Below are 17,635 nucleotides of genomic sequence, written 5' to 3'. Positions count from 1 at the left end.
AAGTACATCATTTCACTCCAGTGATTAAGAGTACATTGATATCCCAATGGTATTTTTTCCAACATCTGCGCAACAGATTTGAATGTGGTTTTGAAAGTATTTCTAATGCTAAGCTGGAATCACACAAAACTGCTTTCATGCTCTCTTCACTGTAGAACTGCTTGACGAGACCTGGCCCAAATACCACAGGAGATGTGGTCTCAGGCGCAGATCACTCAAGGTAATTTGAAAAGCACCTACCAGTTATCACAGTGTGAACTCAGCTAATGCTATTGTGACTAACTAGGGACGACTCTTCAAATCGCTCTATGTGAAAACAACATTATACTTTAGTAACAAATTAAGTAGTTCTGTCAATCATTTTATTCCCCGATTTAAAAAAAAAAAAAAAAACTATTGGGGAGCACATGATCCCATAACACTGGAGACGGGTGCCATTAGCAGTGTAAATGCATGAAGTAATCTCCACATATAAGAAAATCTTCTAAGAGAACACTTTGGCTTAGGGAACAACCTCGTGGTGAAACTGAATTTTCTCATTGTAAACGCTCCGCCTAAAGGAACAGGAACGCTTAAGACCTTTTTGGCACCGACAGAGATTCGTTGCTAACCTATTCAAAACTGATACAGTACTGTTTTGTAACCTGATAACTCATCATCATCAAACTCAAATTCAAATGGTTTATTCAATCTTTTGTCAACGTGAAAGTAATCTCGAGCTGCTGCTGCATTTTTTACCCATGTGTATGGGTGCTGTGTTAATAACCATTGCGTTAAAGTTAATTATCGTATTCACAGTTACTGTTACAGCTGCTTCTGCATTTTTACAGTATGTAGGGGTGTTTTGTTAATTTAGTTTGTCAGTTAGTTTATTAATGTTAGTTTTATTATTATAGTTTATTAACATTCGCTTCCCTAGTGCTTTTCTATTATTTATTCTGTTAATTTCATATGTTGATGCACATGTCATGACATTTGTATTTATTGATTCATATCATTATTGGCCTCGGCATATTGTGTCTTAGAGAACACTTCAGCTAGGAGAACACTTTGCTTGCTTCCCGAGGGGTGTGCTCTTAGCCACAGACTACTCAACAATTTGGTACTAAGTAAACTGAATCCTCTTACACAGTTAATTTAGTTCACCAGCTACAAAACCAAAGCATTACCACTCTAGGAGTCGTTCTGGACCCCACCACTCATAACTTACACTCAAAAGGAGGCACTTGTTTTCCTTGATGGCACCCAAGCATCCGAGGAAGCCGGTCACCATGACGATGGAGCCAATGGCAATCACCAAGTTGGCGGCAGAGAGAGATGGGAAAGTGGGTGAAAAGGTGGCAAAGCTGCCCTGTGACACCGACAGCCATATTCCTACTCCTAGGAGTCCACAGCCACACAACTGTAAGAGAACAAGAAACACATTCAGATTTAATACATATAACATACAAGTTTTCTATACTGCACAACTGGATCTTGTATGGCAACACAGTTTGTTTGTGTGTGTGTGTGTGTGTGTGTGTGTGTGTGTGTGTGTGTGTGTGTGTGTGTGTGTGTGTGTGTGTGTGTGTATATATATATATATATATATATATATATATATATATATATATATATATATAGACTTGGTGCTGGTTGTGAGTGCATCTCTGTAAAACCAAAGAATGTGTGTAATAACCCACACTGCCTCTTGGTGGCATACTAAGCTTATCATAGCGTGTGCTGTTCTGTAGGATGTGTCAGGAGAGTCAGTACAGCAGACACCTACACTGGGTTGATGTTTGTGTGGCTATGATGGGTAAACTGAATTCCTACATTGGTAATTTTGCTATTTGTTAATCTAACGAAACTTGTTGGATGTTTCATTTTTAATAATTTTATTGGGTGTGTTTTCCTTTCTGAATCAATCATGAAGAGCTTTGTGAATGTAGCCTATTAAAAGCACTGCACCCTCTCCAACACAACACGATAGGGTATATCCAGAAGATCCTCAATCACCTACTGAATTCTTCCTCTGTCTGGGAGTTTGTCTTTGTTAGTTGAAGATTATTTAAAACAAGTTCCCACAACAAAAAGATAGTGGATAGTGGCCTTTCAAAAAGGCTAAACAGCTTGAAAAACATGTTCTTGAAGAACAATACACCACAATAATGAAGCCCACCACTGAAGATATACATTATACCCTCCAACAAGTATTAATACACAGGGCGATTAGAAAGGAAGTTTAGCACATCAACACACCATGTCACTGATGTGCTAAACTTACTTTCTAATCACCCTGTATATATAACCTTATGTAAAATATCTTGTATGACTGATTAATTTCATATGCAAATGGGATTCTTGAGCTGTATCTCTGTGTTGCAATTCACTTTTAGTACACAAGTGCTTTCACTGAGAAGTATGCACTGTTAAACAAGGAACAGTCTCCGAAGTTAAGGCTCCAAGACTCAATCTGGTGAACTTACTTGACTGCAGATTTACACCCCAATGTAATTACCCCCTGATCCCCTGGAAACCTCTTTATCTTCTTAGGCTATTTTAATTACAGTTCAGATTTCCTTTTTGAACTCCAACTTCTCAACCGCTCACAGAACTACGGTGTCAAGACCAATTAATATTATACAAAGGCTAAACAGGAGTGAATCTTGGTTTCATGTAAACTCCCACAATCTATATCTCAGCCTCCACTGCAGTGCTTTGAGACAAGAAAATTAACACTGCTGACTAGTACAGATCGATGCACAGGTCCTCATCTCTGTCAACACATGGTCTACTGGAATATTGTGGGGGGTACAGATCGATTTGTTATTATTCTTAATCGGGCTTCCAATTATTGAACAACAACTGCTTCGCAATAATGCTTAACTTTTCTCTGATACGTCCTCTGAAAACGCACAAGTTTACACACAACGTAAAGCTCTGTATCTGCTCACATAAATAATCAAATACAGTTCATTATTCGAGGTTCATACACACAGATGGATATACTCCTAAGAATTTGTCCAAGCAATGAATGCATTAAACATGCAGCCAATTACACAACTAACATGGCACACAGGATATTATACTAAGGTACCAATAACAATGTATTCTGCTATGCGTACTTTGAATTATCTGTAGTGAATTTTACTGACATCCAAACTAACAAGCATGCTTAATATCACACCGATCAGAGAGAGAGAGAGAGAGAGAGAGAGAGAGGAGAGAGAGAGAGAGAGCTTATTATAAGGACACGAGTGGGTATACTTAATCTCGATATTTCTGATTTGTAGAGCAGCGTTTGTTGTCCTTCGTGATGTCAGGGCAAACTAGCAGGAAAAGTTTTCTTGAGGCTTCGGTTACTTATTTCAGCATAATCTGTTGCATAGGTATTTGCGTACTGGTGCAGTAAGTTTAAGGCATTCTGCATTTTTATTCTCTTTGCACAAAGGCAGAATTCAAACTTCCCACTGGTTGTTCTCACTGGCTAGGTGTGGGATCAAAGTCTCTGCCCCGTTTGTGCCTTAAAATGGCATTACCATAATTTCAACAATGTGGACATTTAAAGGGCTATGATGCTCGCTAAAGTTTCCTAGTTTGATCAAAAACAATTTTTATTTCCCCTGGAAGAAATGACCTTTCTTTTGGTGCTAAGCACTTCAAGATATTTTGGTTATACAGGAGATCCTGTGTTTACTCTGGGGCCAGTTGGTTAATCTAGTATTAGTTTAAAAACATAAGCGTGACAACTATTTATGTTTCTAATTATTTTAAACTGAGGTGACGAGAAGGGTGAACATTAAAAAGAAATTCTTTATAATCTTCATTATGTGTACTGTTCAACTGTATTGTGCCCTTCACCACAAGACGTACCCCTCCTTTGCAATCTGGTTCAGCTCATCTTCCAGTCAGCCAGGGGCCTGTCTGTCTGGCATCCCATTCTGATACAAATGCCCCCATTGGATCATTTGGCAATCAGACAGCATTGTTTTCAGTCAGGGTGTTGTAAGATATCTGCTTTAATCAATAGATAAGGGTGGTTGTCTGTGCCTGTTAATGCAATTGGATATTTGTTAATTATTTAAATAAAGCCTATATGATCTACTATATTGTAGAGCTTATTTTCATATGCCCTAATAACAATGCAATGGTTTTGTACTAGGTGGCAATGGTAGCACAAGGACAGTTAATGTCAATAAAAAGAAAACAAGTATAAATGACTGATAAACTAAATCTAACCTGTGATTACATTTTAATTATGTAATGTGTGTGTTTTTTTTGGGTTTTTTTTTTTGCAATGTAGTAAAGATTTGTCTTAGAGTTGTGCACTAAATAAAATTCATTTGACATAGACCCACTCACCCAATGGTTACTGGTTTAGAGCAACTACCATAACAGCCTATACATGACTTCTTATGATGCTGTGCTGAGCTACAGCAAAACCACAGAAGCAACCATGACAAACAGATACAGTCCAGGCTTTGTTTCAACAGCAACACTGAGAGGCAATACAATAAAAATTTGTGAAACTGAAATACGAAATGGGGTGGTTGTGCTAAGCCATCTATCATCTTCCAATTTCTTCTCTGAAAAACTGCCTTGGGTTTGCTTTTCATGAAATTCTAAGGTTTTGGTAACTGTGAGGACAAAAAAGGCTGTGTATGATGCAATAAAGTGACCAGGAGCTGACCTCAGGGTCATCTTAATTGAAATTAAAGAGCAGCTTCCTAGAACAGGAGTTACTAAGAGCAGCTGCTCTAAAGTGGCTTCTTCATCACTGCCGCTCTCTTGCTAGCCACTTTTGGTGACATACAAGCACCAAGCAAATGAGGGCGATTCAGTCTTCCAGAATACAAAGTCTATTCTCGAATCTATTATTCCCCCAGCACGAGTAGCCAGTTTAACCTTTATCAAAAGCTGCTGATGGTAGCCTCCAGGTAACAATCCGTAACAATGACTTTTAAACAAACTAAAACAAATAAATAAAATCAACCTTTATTAAAAAGTTCCTGGTTGCCTTGCATATTAATAGAAGAGAAGATAAACACTGTGTGACCTCAGATGAACCTCCTCTCTGATGTTTTTCCACATTTTGATGTTGTTTGTTGATGTTTTTCCACATTTCAAGGGAAAACTGTTTGAAACAAACCACAAACCCACAAGAAGTCAACTCAGTAAAGTATTCCAAATGACTGGAAATCAATTCCAAAGATTTTTAATGACTTATCCAGTTAAGATATCCATTTATGCAGCCTTATCAACTCAAAAGTCAATTCAAAATTAGATGCCCATTACTATTAGACTTTTCAATGTGTTATAAAAAGACTTCTTGTTGAAATGATTATCTTATTTCATAAGTTTTATTAAGCACTAATTTATCATATGACGCTATGGGTGAACAAGGCTACTTTGAGTAACAGCTTAGTAATGTACATAATGCACACAGATCAAGTGTAGGAGATTACGATCACCATCAAGAGTGGAATAGCTCAAATCGCTATGCGAGGATAGCTTTATTTTATTCCCTTGTGTTAAACTTATATACAGTTTTTTTTTTTTTTTTCAATAGCTATAGATTTTAGAAAACAATGAACCAGGACAGGTCTCCCAGGAACCCACTGGGCAATGTTTAAAAGCTTTAACCCTTTGCAGTCCATTTATTCAGCGCCTGTCAGGCACGTTGGGTCTAATTTATTTTCACACAAGCTGTGTATTTTACATGTGCTGTTTAAAAGTAGTTTTATTCACAGTAAAACAGGTTTAAAAGGCACTGCATATCAACATGACACTCAGTACTGCATCTCCAGCCCCGCCCCAAAAATTGCTGTGTTGCAACCAAAGGGCCTGTTTTGAACCTGTTTACTATTCTGAGCATGCAAAAGCTATCTATGGACCATATCCACAAACCGCTTATTCATGTAAAATCCTAAATAATTTGAGCCTGGAGCAGGAAACTGCATGGACTCCCTTGTAAGCAGTTTGTATTGATTTTACTGTCACACGAGAACATAATGAAGACAGATCACCATTACTGCCTTGAAAGGTCCTTTGCTCCATTTTACATGTGCATCTTATCACTGAATTATTACTGGGTGGACCTCTTGTCTGTTTGTATTTCATTTAGCTCAGACTTCCTCAATAATAATATAGATGCAAGCTTTCTTTTTCTACTTAAACAAGCAGGTAGAATCAACCATGAATCCTGACTGTTTTAGGCAATGAATGAAGTGTATGAAGATGCTATACCCAAGGGCAGGGGAAGGGGTCTGTTGCAAACACTTTGCAAGAAGGAAAAGGTTAAATTAAGGAAGATCAATCATTGCCAAGTGACTTCATGTGTCATCTAAACAGGCACAGTCTGATACTGGGCAAAATTCCTAACAGTTTTCCCATGTAACATTATCTGCAGCAGCCTCCATTCACAAAGCACATGGATACGGTTTAAAAGATGAGTAGCAGCAACAGTGACCAATCAGTCACAGTGCGCTGACACGCTCTGATTGGGTCTGCATAGCTGAAACTGGAATAATGAGCTCCAGGAATCAGCGTTACAAAATCACACATTCTTTTTATTTGAAAGCAATTTGTTTCTGTGAAAACCATACACTGTCAGCTGTATATATTAACTTACTTTCCCCTTTAGTTAGACATCTATACATTCACATTTTGTTAACAATTTTAAGCTTTAATGCAGATGCATTTTATATTCTCTTCTCCTTTGAATAACGGCAAGTGTCAGACAAATATATTTCTGTGCTCAAAACAGCAGTTGTGATAAACTAATAGACTATGGCTACTATAAGATAATTATATATGGAATAATACACAGGGTGACATGGTGCACTGATTTGGTAAACTTACTTTTAATAACCCTGTATTTCCTTCAGAATAGCAAGATATGTGAATTATATATGGATGAATAAACAGGCAGCAGAATTACTATAATAAATAATTAATACTAAAGGTAATAATTTAATCATGGTGTTCTGGTTTATTTCATAAATTCTCAAGCTTTGATCTTGAGGTTGTCACAGAACCCCTCTATGGAATTGTTTTCTTGCAATTCCCTGCAACCAGTATAATTTTTCTACATAAAAATTCATTTTTTTGTCTTAAAAGTGAGCTAGATGATGAATAAAAGAAGGTTTGTCCCTCCTTCTTAATCCTCTAGGTACTGGAAGACACATTACGTTCTCTGCATATTAGATATTATGAGTTAGTATAATATAATAGGCGAGCAGAAGCAGCAACGAAGAACCAAGATAAATCAGGGGACACCAAGAAGTAATTTACAAACTGTTTATTCATACTGTTAGCATATGAATAATGTATTGATTCTGTTTATCTGAATAAAGCCTGATAAAGATTATGCACTATGCATACACAAACATACACCTGCATGCATATTACAAAATATGATCCTACAAAATCACTATAGATTATGCATTTTAAGGCTCTTACTGGAGGGACCCTTTCAGTCCCTTGTGTGGTATCTGCTGTAATAAATGTGTAATTCCTTCCACAGTCCACGCCCTCTCTGCTTGTGACTCACTGCAGTGACCAAGACATTCTCCTGCTGCACTGTTTGAGACGGCAGACTTTTAGTTTTTAAATACACTGAGTTGGAAGACTTCAGTGTAAATAATATATCAGTGAAAGAAAGTACAACATGAATCCTTTGTAGAACATGAATCCTTTACAATGTGTGTAACGGGACAGAAAGTAATCTCCTCTGGTAAAGTCGGAAAGGCAGGGATTTCATTCAGGTTTTTATTTTATTTTTTACCAATAAATGACATTGAAATGACAGCAACATTCCAGCAAGCTCCAACAAAAATCACATATAAAAAAGGCAGGTCAGTAGTTTATTAAAAACAATGAAATGAACCTTGAAATTAAATGTTATGAAATAAATCAAACACAGTAAATATTGTGTAAGGATTGCAGAAAGGCAAAACAGATTGCTGAGAGCATAACACTGCTGGTATAAGAACATCATTTAAAAGCACACAATCTAGTCTACCTAGGTACTGTATTAGTAGTAGAATAGTCACTTTTGGTTCGTCTGTTAATAAAATCGATGGATGATTAATTAAACTTGGTTTCAAAGGAATGGCCATCTAAAAAAGGCAACTTTCTTTAACTAATTAACTTGGCACAGCCAGTCCCCTCCCCCCCTCCCCCTACGAGAAGAACTCATTTTCAACAGTTCCGGGATATAGTACTTGGGTTTGGGAAATCTATAAAAGTATGAAACAAAAAGGCTTGCGAACTGACCCAGACTGATCAAGTTACCATGGTACAGTGGTACACTTCACATGCAACATTCAAAGTCAGTCTTGAAAGAGGTCAGCACACTTCTAAGCTTCACATCATATTGGTTTTGAATGTCAGATTTAGAAGCCATTAGACACTCATGGTTAATTTTGTTATTCACTAGTTTTGATGCGTCCAAAGATAATTTTTCAATCAGTCAAGCAGCCACAGGCAGTTCAATTATTTATTAAAGGGGGGGAAAATTACCATCAAAAGGAAATCAGGGTAAGACTCTGATAATACAGCATCTGTTAAATAAATAGTCAAAGAGATTTAAAAGATGACGACAAGTGAAGCCTCACATTTCTGCATTTTAAGTAGTTCAGTTGTTAATATCTGGCACTCGTATTTGTTGCAGGTGTGTTTAACTGAATTACAAAAGTTGTGTCATGAAGGCATAGTAACTAAGACACACATTACATTCCCCAAATTAGCTTCGGCACCCATTCCACAGCTTCCTTTGTAAACTAAAATATTTCATTTCCAAGATGCTCGCTTTACTTGGAGATATCTTTTAAGGTAAAACACTAGAGAACCACCCTCTCGATCATTCAGTGAGTTTTTCAGAGGAAACATTGAACTCATTCACCTGTCTCCCATAAAGCAAAATGGTACAGCATGTGTTAAGCGGCGTTATAACCAGAAAGGGGCTCCTAACCATATAAGGGTTATATTTTCTGTTCCATTAACAGTCACTGCTGTTAATGCTGATGTCTGCTAATGGTGGAGCTTTGTTGGGTAATCCACCACAATTAGAATGATATCCCAATACAATTCGTTTTTTAAACTTTTATTTTTCCACACAAGTTCTGCAATTCCATTAAAACTAAAAACAATGGAGTTCACAAACCTTACCACAATAACATTTTGTTTTTACCACGTGAATTGGTAGCAAAAAAGAGGATGCATGTTTTTGGGATGTAGTACTAAGCTCTTTTCTCATTAAACATTTACAGCTGCAAGTGCCATGAGAGCTACACCTTGCACATCTCAATCCTGCATTGAGCAGCCTCTGCCATTAAACCTGAGTGTCTATCAAGCAGAGACTGTTAACTGAACCACATTGCCTCTAAATTATGTGTTATTTTTTTTGATGTGAACTAATGTCCATCTGGGGTTGAGCTAAGACCTCCCAACTAATTTCACTTGTGACCCAAGCCAGATTTGGACCCAGGCATCCTGTGGTAAAATAAGTTGAAGAGTGCACTATGCCCAAGTTCACCACTGAGCCAGAGTATTAAAAGAACTGAAGTTCAAGAAATACACCACTGAAAGAGGCTGCTCAGTTCCTCCTCACTCAGAAAAGCAGGAGTGAATGAGATCCACTAACATTGGACATTCTCATCAAGAGCCTAACTGCCTTGCTGGGACTTGCAACTCCCAGAACTGTTCTGGAAAGCACCGACACAAGATACAACTCTCAAGAGCTCTGCTATGTGTGAGTAAAAGCAACAAACAGTGTGACTGCTTAGTTGACAACTGAATCCTGTAATTTGGTCTTGTAATTTAGCATGCTCATAATATAGTAGATAAGTCCTCTGAAGATTTTAACATGCTCACAGTGTTGTAGATAAGCCCTCTGAAGATTTTAGGATAAAACCTGTAGATTGGTTATATTATTTTTGCTTTTGGCCCTTAATCGAGCTGTTAATCGAGCTTAGATCTTCCTTTACAAAAGCTTACAGTAACATAGAGATACGATACCTATGATGTAAGTTTCTCTTGATCTTTTCTGAAAAGCATTCCCCTTTCATGCATTTTAATAACATGACATGCCTGAGCTGACCTTTTTCTTGTTTTTGAACAAAATGTATTTTTTAGTTGACGAGATCTAGCTGTGACATTCCTCAAACTTGATAAGCCTGACGAGCTCAATTATAAGCCCATCCAGAAGAAGACGGGTATACAAGGTTACATTTAAAAAGGATCACTTTTCTATTCCCCAGAGGGAACAAGCATGACTTTCTGCACATGAACACGGACAGATTTTTGTCTGAGCCTGTCCTTAAAGACCGATGAAATCTGAAAGGGAAACTAATGCTAAAGTCAACGACCTTTACGACAGACCGAACAATTACTTTCAACAAGAAACTGTCAGCATCTATTTGAAAAAAAAAAAAAAAAAAGGTCATTAGTCCAGCAAGTGGCTGTGTTATACAATTTTTCAAATGTCAGTTGGAAAGACTTATATAGGAGGCGTAATATTGTGCCTTTATTCATCCTACTAAAACAGACATGATGACAATCAGGAATTCAAAAGGACTGACCCATAATTGAAGTCTCAAACAATAGATATTTGAAAAAGTCCTGGGGTCTCGCTTTAGCTCCTTGTCATATGTTTTGACAGTAACAGACCTCACATAGTAACCTAAAGGGGAAGTTATTTGACCTTCCCTATACAAGACAAGTGGCTACTGTGTTCCTCCTTTGGGAGCCGATAGCCTCTTGTCAATTACAAAGGAAATGACAGCTCCCTCTTACAGTGAATGCTGACAGGTGGTGGAGATGGTGGTCAGGTCTTTGTTATTATAGAACTATCCTTCACCACTGACCTGGCAAGGAGCCACGCCAGACACTCTATGTTTTTACAGTGGTCAGGTCTTGCTCCCTGGTCTCCTCTAAAAACAATAGCAGAAGGTATTGCCTTCACATCCTGCGCCACCTTAATAAAACACCCAAGGTCTGTGGCATTCTGACAAACACCCGTGTATTTCTTCAAAGTGGTCTATGTTTCTAAAAAAACAAACTTGGGAGGGCTTCAGATACTTTGGGGTCTATTCAACTGATCTACACTATGTCATTGTTTAAATCATGAAAAGAATCAATCAATTGTGTGTCTCTTACAGTAAGTGTATTTTTGTTTTTAAAAGTAAAACGACAGGGTAGGTCCTAATTTAATATTTAACCAGTGTCGTTATTCCTGCACTCTTCAGATTAATAGAGCCCTTTAAAATATATTAGATTTTTTGTTTGGTTCTACTTTTGTAATAGCGGCATTTTCTCACTTAAAAAAAAAAGTTAATTGCAAAGATTTTAAAATGGGCTGCTCCAGTCCACAGCTCTATTATTTATTTTCTTTTTACCCTGTTTACAAGTGTTACTGCACTTGAAGGCCCTCATAATTGTGTCACTTTGTAACAAAGGGCAATAGGATGTTCGTCAAGTTGGAGAAAACAGAGATTTAGGAAAGAAATAAAAATAAAGTCAGATCAAACATAATGAACTCCTGACTCCTTTTTTTCACTTTTGGCCCCTTAGATAACAGGCCTTGCTTAACATTCAAACCCCCTGTGAGGGAGGCTCCCTCTGTTGCTGTTTTTAAAATAAGGCTGAAAACATACTTTTATGATAGAGCGATCAGTCCTGTAAATGATATTTATTAGTATCATTTGTTTTTACTGCTCTTTAATTAAGATAGTTACTTACTTGTTTATACTATATGTATTTAATTACTTGTTTGTATTGCTTTTAAAGTATTTTAATTTCTGTATTTCTTCTTAAAAATTATGTTTTTATTTTATATTATTTTCTCTTGTTCAGCACTTTGAGGCAAATTTTTGTGAAAGGCGTTATATAAAGATAAAGACTGATTTATTGGTAGATAACATCAGATTCTTTGACATTCAAAATATGCAGATAATCTTGAATGGGTGTTCAGTGAATGCATTAAAAAATCTACTTAAAAAGCATTAATTTAAGGGACATTGTTTTTGCATTTGTTTTTCACAAATGTTAGCTAAACGAATCAAGAAGGGTAAAAATGAACAGAGTATTTCACCACATGTTCAGGTATTGCATCATGCCGATTCATTTTCTTTTTAAATAAGTGTGAAAAGCAATGCAATGCCAGTTGAAAAATCAACGCTTTGTTTAATGACTGTGTACCAGACTTGATCAACACTGACTAATCTGGAATGCATCTGAACATTCTACGTTATTTATTTATTTAGTTTCTCTCTCTCTCTCTCCCCCTCCCTCTCTCTTTCCTTCTTTCTTCAATAATTTACTATCCTCCACTCTAAGAAGCTTTCTGCTTTGATGATCAACGGAAACGCAAACTTCACTGGCAAAGGCCTGTGCAGCAATTATGTATAAGCAATGTTGTATCAGTCAGCTGCTAGAAGATCATCATGCGTTGTTCCCACTGTGTCCCTTAGTTTTGGAGGACTCTGTTTGGAACATTGATTTCTCACAGCATCACGCTGAACACTTCAAAGACACCCTGCGGATTCACCAGCTTTCCAGATTAATACTTAAGTCATCAAACAGCAACATCCGAGACAAAGGTAGCACACAACAACACTCACTTTGTCCAAGATAGGATAGAAGGTCTTCTTATTCTGGTCTACATTTATCCATTTTCCAGTACATGTGAACTTTGTGTATAAAGACACATCAATATTTCTTCGGACAGATAAGACCATCATTTATGGACAGTTCCTCAGCACTGTTCCTGAACTTCTGCAATTCAATGCACACATGGTATGTGACTATGATTGTGCTCAGCTTGAAAACCTGGAATGCTCTGTATCTTTTCTATGAACCTTAAATTAAACTATACCATTTTCAGGTCTTTACTGTTCACATGACTTTATTGGCCCTATAAGGAAAGGTAAAGCAAAAATGCTGCATAGGGTCACAGAAAGTCCTAGCTATGTTCACAGCAACTACCATTAAAATGCTGCATATATTGTAGAATCAATCTGTCATGGATATCCCTGCTGATAGCCTTTCTATAACCGCACATGCCAGCAGTGGTATATGCCCTTTCATGATTCACAACCTGTGCACTGATAAGGCCGGTAAATCCTATCCTCCTGCCTAATATCTATCAAAGGCTGCATCAGAGCACTTCATCAGCAGAGGCAGCAGAGACAAATGGAGGGGAACTCCTTATAAAGCAGAAGATAAAGAGACAGCGTTTGAGCCAAATAAAACAACACAGATTAGGCTTTCAAAACAGTGGGACAACAGGATTAAAACATTTATTTGAATGTAGACAGCAGATGGGACCCTCGAAGCCAAGAAAACCTAAATCCCCACAAATAGACATGTAGGAACAAAAGAACAACTACTCTGGAATTAACCTTAATCACAACAGATGTCATTTCTGACAAACACCATTGTCCCACGTGCATGTGACCTTCTTAACACATTAAACTGGTCTTAAGGAAATATTTTAAAAAAAATTAAACAAAAAAGCAAAAAAAAATCTGTGTCCATGTCCCATCCTCACAATTCAGGTCAGGATATGTATACCCTATTTACTAAGATTTGACCAGTCACCTGTTTATCTTTACACTATTAGGGTGATTCTGTGTTAATGTTATATAGTGGCCTCTTTATATTTTGGATGTCATTATGTAATCCTGTTAGTTGGGAACAGAAAGACACTTGTCCAAGCCGACAGTCATTGCTGGTGGCAGTCCCTCTAATGTAATAAAAGCATTGAATTAAGATTCATTGAAACCAATAAATGAGTGAATCCAGCTAGAAGATTCAACTACAGAGCTATCTAAAAAAAATACAAAATCGTGTACTGCACTTACAACCATTGACTGTTACACCATTTTGTAATACCATTATTGCATTCAACTTCTACAGCCATTCTGCAGTCTCCGTGTGTAACAGTATCCTGCCACAAGCCGACTAAATCAACCAGACAACTAAATGTGGGTTTGGAATATATCCAGGTATATATATATTATCAGTTCTATAATCAACTAACATTGCTGAAGAGATTGATCATGGCGGATAAATGGTTAGGGTGGATATGCGACGGATTACTCTGTGTGTGTGTGTGTGTGTGTGTGTGTGTGTGTGTGTGTGTATATATATACATACACACATACACACACAATATATTGTACATCTTAATCTTTTGTAAAGCTTTCAAAGTGAATCAAAAATCCACAAAGAAAAGTAGACAAGGAGGGCATTTGAAAGGCACCAGTCTGAAACAAATCACTTGTGTATAATTCAACTAAACTTCTTAGGGGCCCCTTTCCTCATTAGCAATGACTTATATGAACCCATAATGAAGATTTTGAGACAGATAAGAACAAAAGTTACAGAAAGTTTCAAATATACCATTGGGATATCATTATACTGCAATTTTACCCTGAATAAACTTAATTATAAACATTTACAGACAGACCCAAAAACTACAAGAATAAAGCACCATTGTTCTAATATGGTAGCGTATAATTGTGAACTCAGCAAAGATGGATTCTAACTTTGTCATTATGTATAGTATGCCTTAGCATATACCACTGTATAATGGGATATGGCAGTGTCCTTGACCGAGACCTTGGCAGCCAAATACTGTGTGAAGCCTCTGATGTTCCCTGTGTTAAATCAGCCCTTTGTCTTTGACAGGCACACGGCCGGGTTTGCAATTCTATCCTGACAGCATCTGCCGAGAATAGGGAAACTTAAAGAAAGCTCTAGAATTAAGAGGTAGGTTTGGGCCTGAAATAATCCTTTTTTTATTTTTTCAAATACGATACAGATTTGAATCCCAATAGAACAGTCTATAACTATTGTTTTATTGAAGTGCATCTAAGTAAAGTTAACATTAATACATCAATATTTATCCAGCTTCCACACTGTATTCACAAGCACCAACTAAAAACAAAGTTTGTCCTGACAGTTTATAAAGTCATGTAAAACCTTCAATTACATACTTGTATTTGGCACCTATCTATCTTTGAACTGTACAATGTAATACTTAAGAATTCTAAAGCACGCCAATCAGACTTTATAGTATATATATGGGTTTTCTCAGCCAAGTTGTAGTGTTTGACTCATGGTGATATGCCTGAAAGATCTTTCACACAGCAGCCACAAGCCGGAGAGCCCCTCTCCCATTCAACGGTTCACACTCACCTGCCAAAGCTGTCATACTGTACAGCAATGGATCCACTCTGTCCCATACTGCACAGTAAGGTCAGCCAGAGTCCAGCCAAAGGTACAGCTAATTGCAAATAACACACTATATATAGACTGATATACAGAAGGGACCAGAGTGTATGAGATCTTATCAAGCGCTGTTATGAAAGTCTCTGGTTGGGAGCTTCTTGGCTGAACACCAGTTCGGGATATAAATAAGACTCCCATTGCATAGCAGTTTTCTCCATTCCAGGTTTTACTTAGTAATGCCAGAAGTAAGTTTTTGTCTTTCTAAATGTCTTCAATGAACTCAATTAGCCACACTATTATTAGTTATGTACTTATTAATACTTAGCTTTTTTTACATATAAAGAGAAGTGTAATGCCCTACACTCTATATATGTTTTATATCCCAATTAATACCATTTTTGTCACGAGCAGGCATAAACTGGATCCATTTTTTTAAAGCTGCACAATACCAATACTTTTTGAGATGGCTGTATTCCCAGTCGATCCCTTCTGGCATCCCAGACACATGAGTTATTAGGTCCCAGAGGCCTTGAAACCCAGGGTGGTACACACTTTACATCCTCCACCCTTCAGCATTAAAAAAAAAAAAAAAAAAGATCTAATTTGAAAATAACAATAGCATATGGGTCAAAAACATGACAAATGAAAACAGCATTCCTTCAAGTGACCTCCAGTGTTGTGTATGAACACAGACAACGGTACACCATATTCATTTGAAATGATAACAGCAGGGATGCTGTATCATTGATTTCATCGGGGTCATCACGGTACAGGCCACAATGCAAGTACTCATTAGCAGCTATATAGAAAAATAAATGAAAACAACAAGATCACATAATGCTTGCAGAGAAGGAAAATCAATGTTTCGGCCGACAACCCTTCCCCAGGAAGTATCTGCTGATAGATGAGCAGGAGGTTGGCATTTCATTTATTTATTTATTTATTTTTTAAAATTTAGTCGTTGCCAATTATTTTTTTGTTATTTTCTCCCAATCTGAAATGCCCAATTATTATTTAGGCTCAGCTCACCACTACCACCCCTGCGCTGACTTGGGTGGGCGAAGATGAACACACGCTGTGCCGTCAGCAGACAGCTTCTTTACACACTGCGCATTCACCATCCAGCCACCCAGGAGCTACAGCGCCGGAAGACAATGCAGCTCACGGGCAGCTATCAGGCAAGCCCGCATCGCCCGGCCAGACTACAGGGGTCGCTGGTGCGCGGTGAGCCGAGGACACCCTGGCTGATCTAACCCCCCCCCCTGCCCCCCGCGACGCTCAGCCAATCGAGCGCCGCCTCCTGGGAACTCCCCTTCACAGTCAGCTGTGGAATAGCCCTGACTCGAACCAGCAATGTCCAGGCTATAAGGTGCATCCTGCACTCACGCAGAGCGCCTTTATTGGATATGCCACTCAGGAGCCCAGGAAGTTGGCATTTCAGTCTAAAATGGAAAACAAGCTGTAGTGCCACAGGCAGTACAGGCTAGAAAGAGAAAACCTTTACAGAAAAGTTTAAAAAACCCTGCTTATGGTGCCAGTTAGACAGCAGCTAAAGTTAGCTTGGCAGAACCATGTGCATACCCCAGCATTACCAACAATGGCAGTACACTGGATTGTACAATAGTCTTAATACAGTGGCACACGATTTGTATGGTGGAAACCATTGTCATGACATTGCTATGTTAAAATACAGTATACATTTACAACTGTGGTGGAAACCTTTTTGTACTATATAGCTGCAACCCACTGTACAGACAATATAGTTCCACTTGATTGTCTCTGGTGATAATCTGATAAGTTAAATTATTCAAATCATCATACCACTTTCTAAACATTGAGTTGTCTGCATCAGATCAGGTGTAATTCCTTACAAATGAAAATTCAGTAACCCTAGCTTTTAGATCCCAATTGTAAACACTCCTCACTAAAGAATCCTATTGAGTTTATGACTAAAATCACAATTCAATTAACTTCTAAGCTGCAGGAAAATGTTTGAGGAAGTTCATGCAATACACAGAGCTTTGACTAATTCAATACAAATGTGTTTTGTTCCATATTCATGCCATTTATAGCATTATCTTATCATTTCTCTAAGCATCTCTCTTCAGAAGCATGCTGGCCTTCAGCTGATGAGGGAGTGTGTTAAAGTGTGTCAAACCTGAATCCCGCTCCAGCAACAAGCTAAGACACACCAAGAAATTTGTCTCAGAATTTAGCCTGTGCAAATACCTAAAAGCATGGCATAAATGGTTTTAGCAAATGCAATTCAACTACGTACTGTAGCCCCGGTGGACTGGGGATTTCTGGTGGACAATTCAGGCTTCTTCCATGTTGTGACCCCGCTAACTGAGGCTAGAAGACTTTGAAACCAGATGTAACTGCTTAAATGGGCTACAAACTCTGCTGGTGGAAAGTG

The 17,635-nt window shown here is 37.8% G+C and overlaps 1 protein-coding gene across 5 annotated transcripts in view; it reads right to left on the bottom strand.

Moving 5' to 3' along the window:
- The window catches only part of tspan9a (tetraspanin 9a), a 133,512-nt gene that overhangs the window by 9,945 nt on the left and 105,932 nt on the right, over positions 1-17,635 (bottom strand). For all 5 annotated transcript variants that reach the window (XM_041254352.1, XM_041254353.1, XM_041254354.1 and 2 more), the window contains one exon: positions 1,211-1,402. In XM_041254352.1, coding sequence (XP_041110286.1) covers positions 1,211-1,402 — 192 coding nt within the window. The remainder of the gene's footprint in view (positions 1-1,210; positions 1,403-17,635) is intronic.

This window comes from Polyodon spathula, chromosome 7 (assembly GCF_017654505.1).
Source record: "Polyodon spathula isolate WHYD16114869_AA chromosome 7, ASM1765450v1, whole genome shotgun sequence".
In the NCBI taxonomy this organism is placed as follows: Eukaryota; Metazoa; Chordata; class Actinopteri; order Acipenseriformes; family Polyodontidae; genus Polyodon; species Polyodon spathula.
Note: the sequence above shows the minus strand (reverse complement) of the source record. Positions and strands in the feature narration are given on the sequence as shown.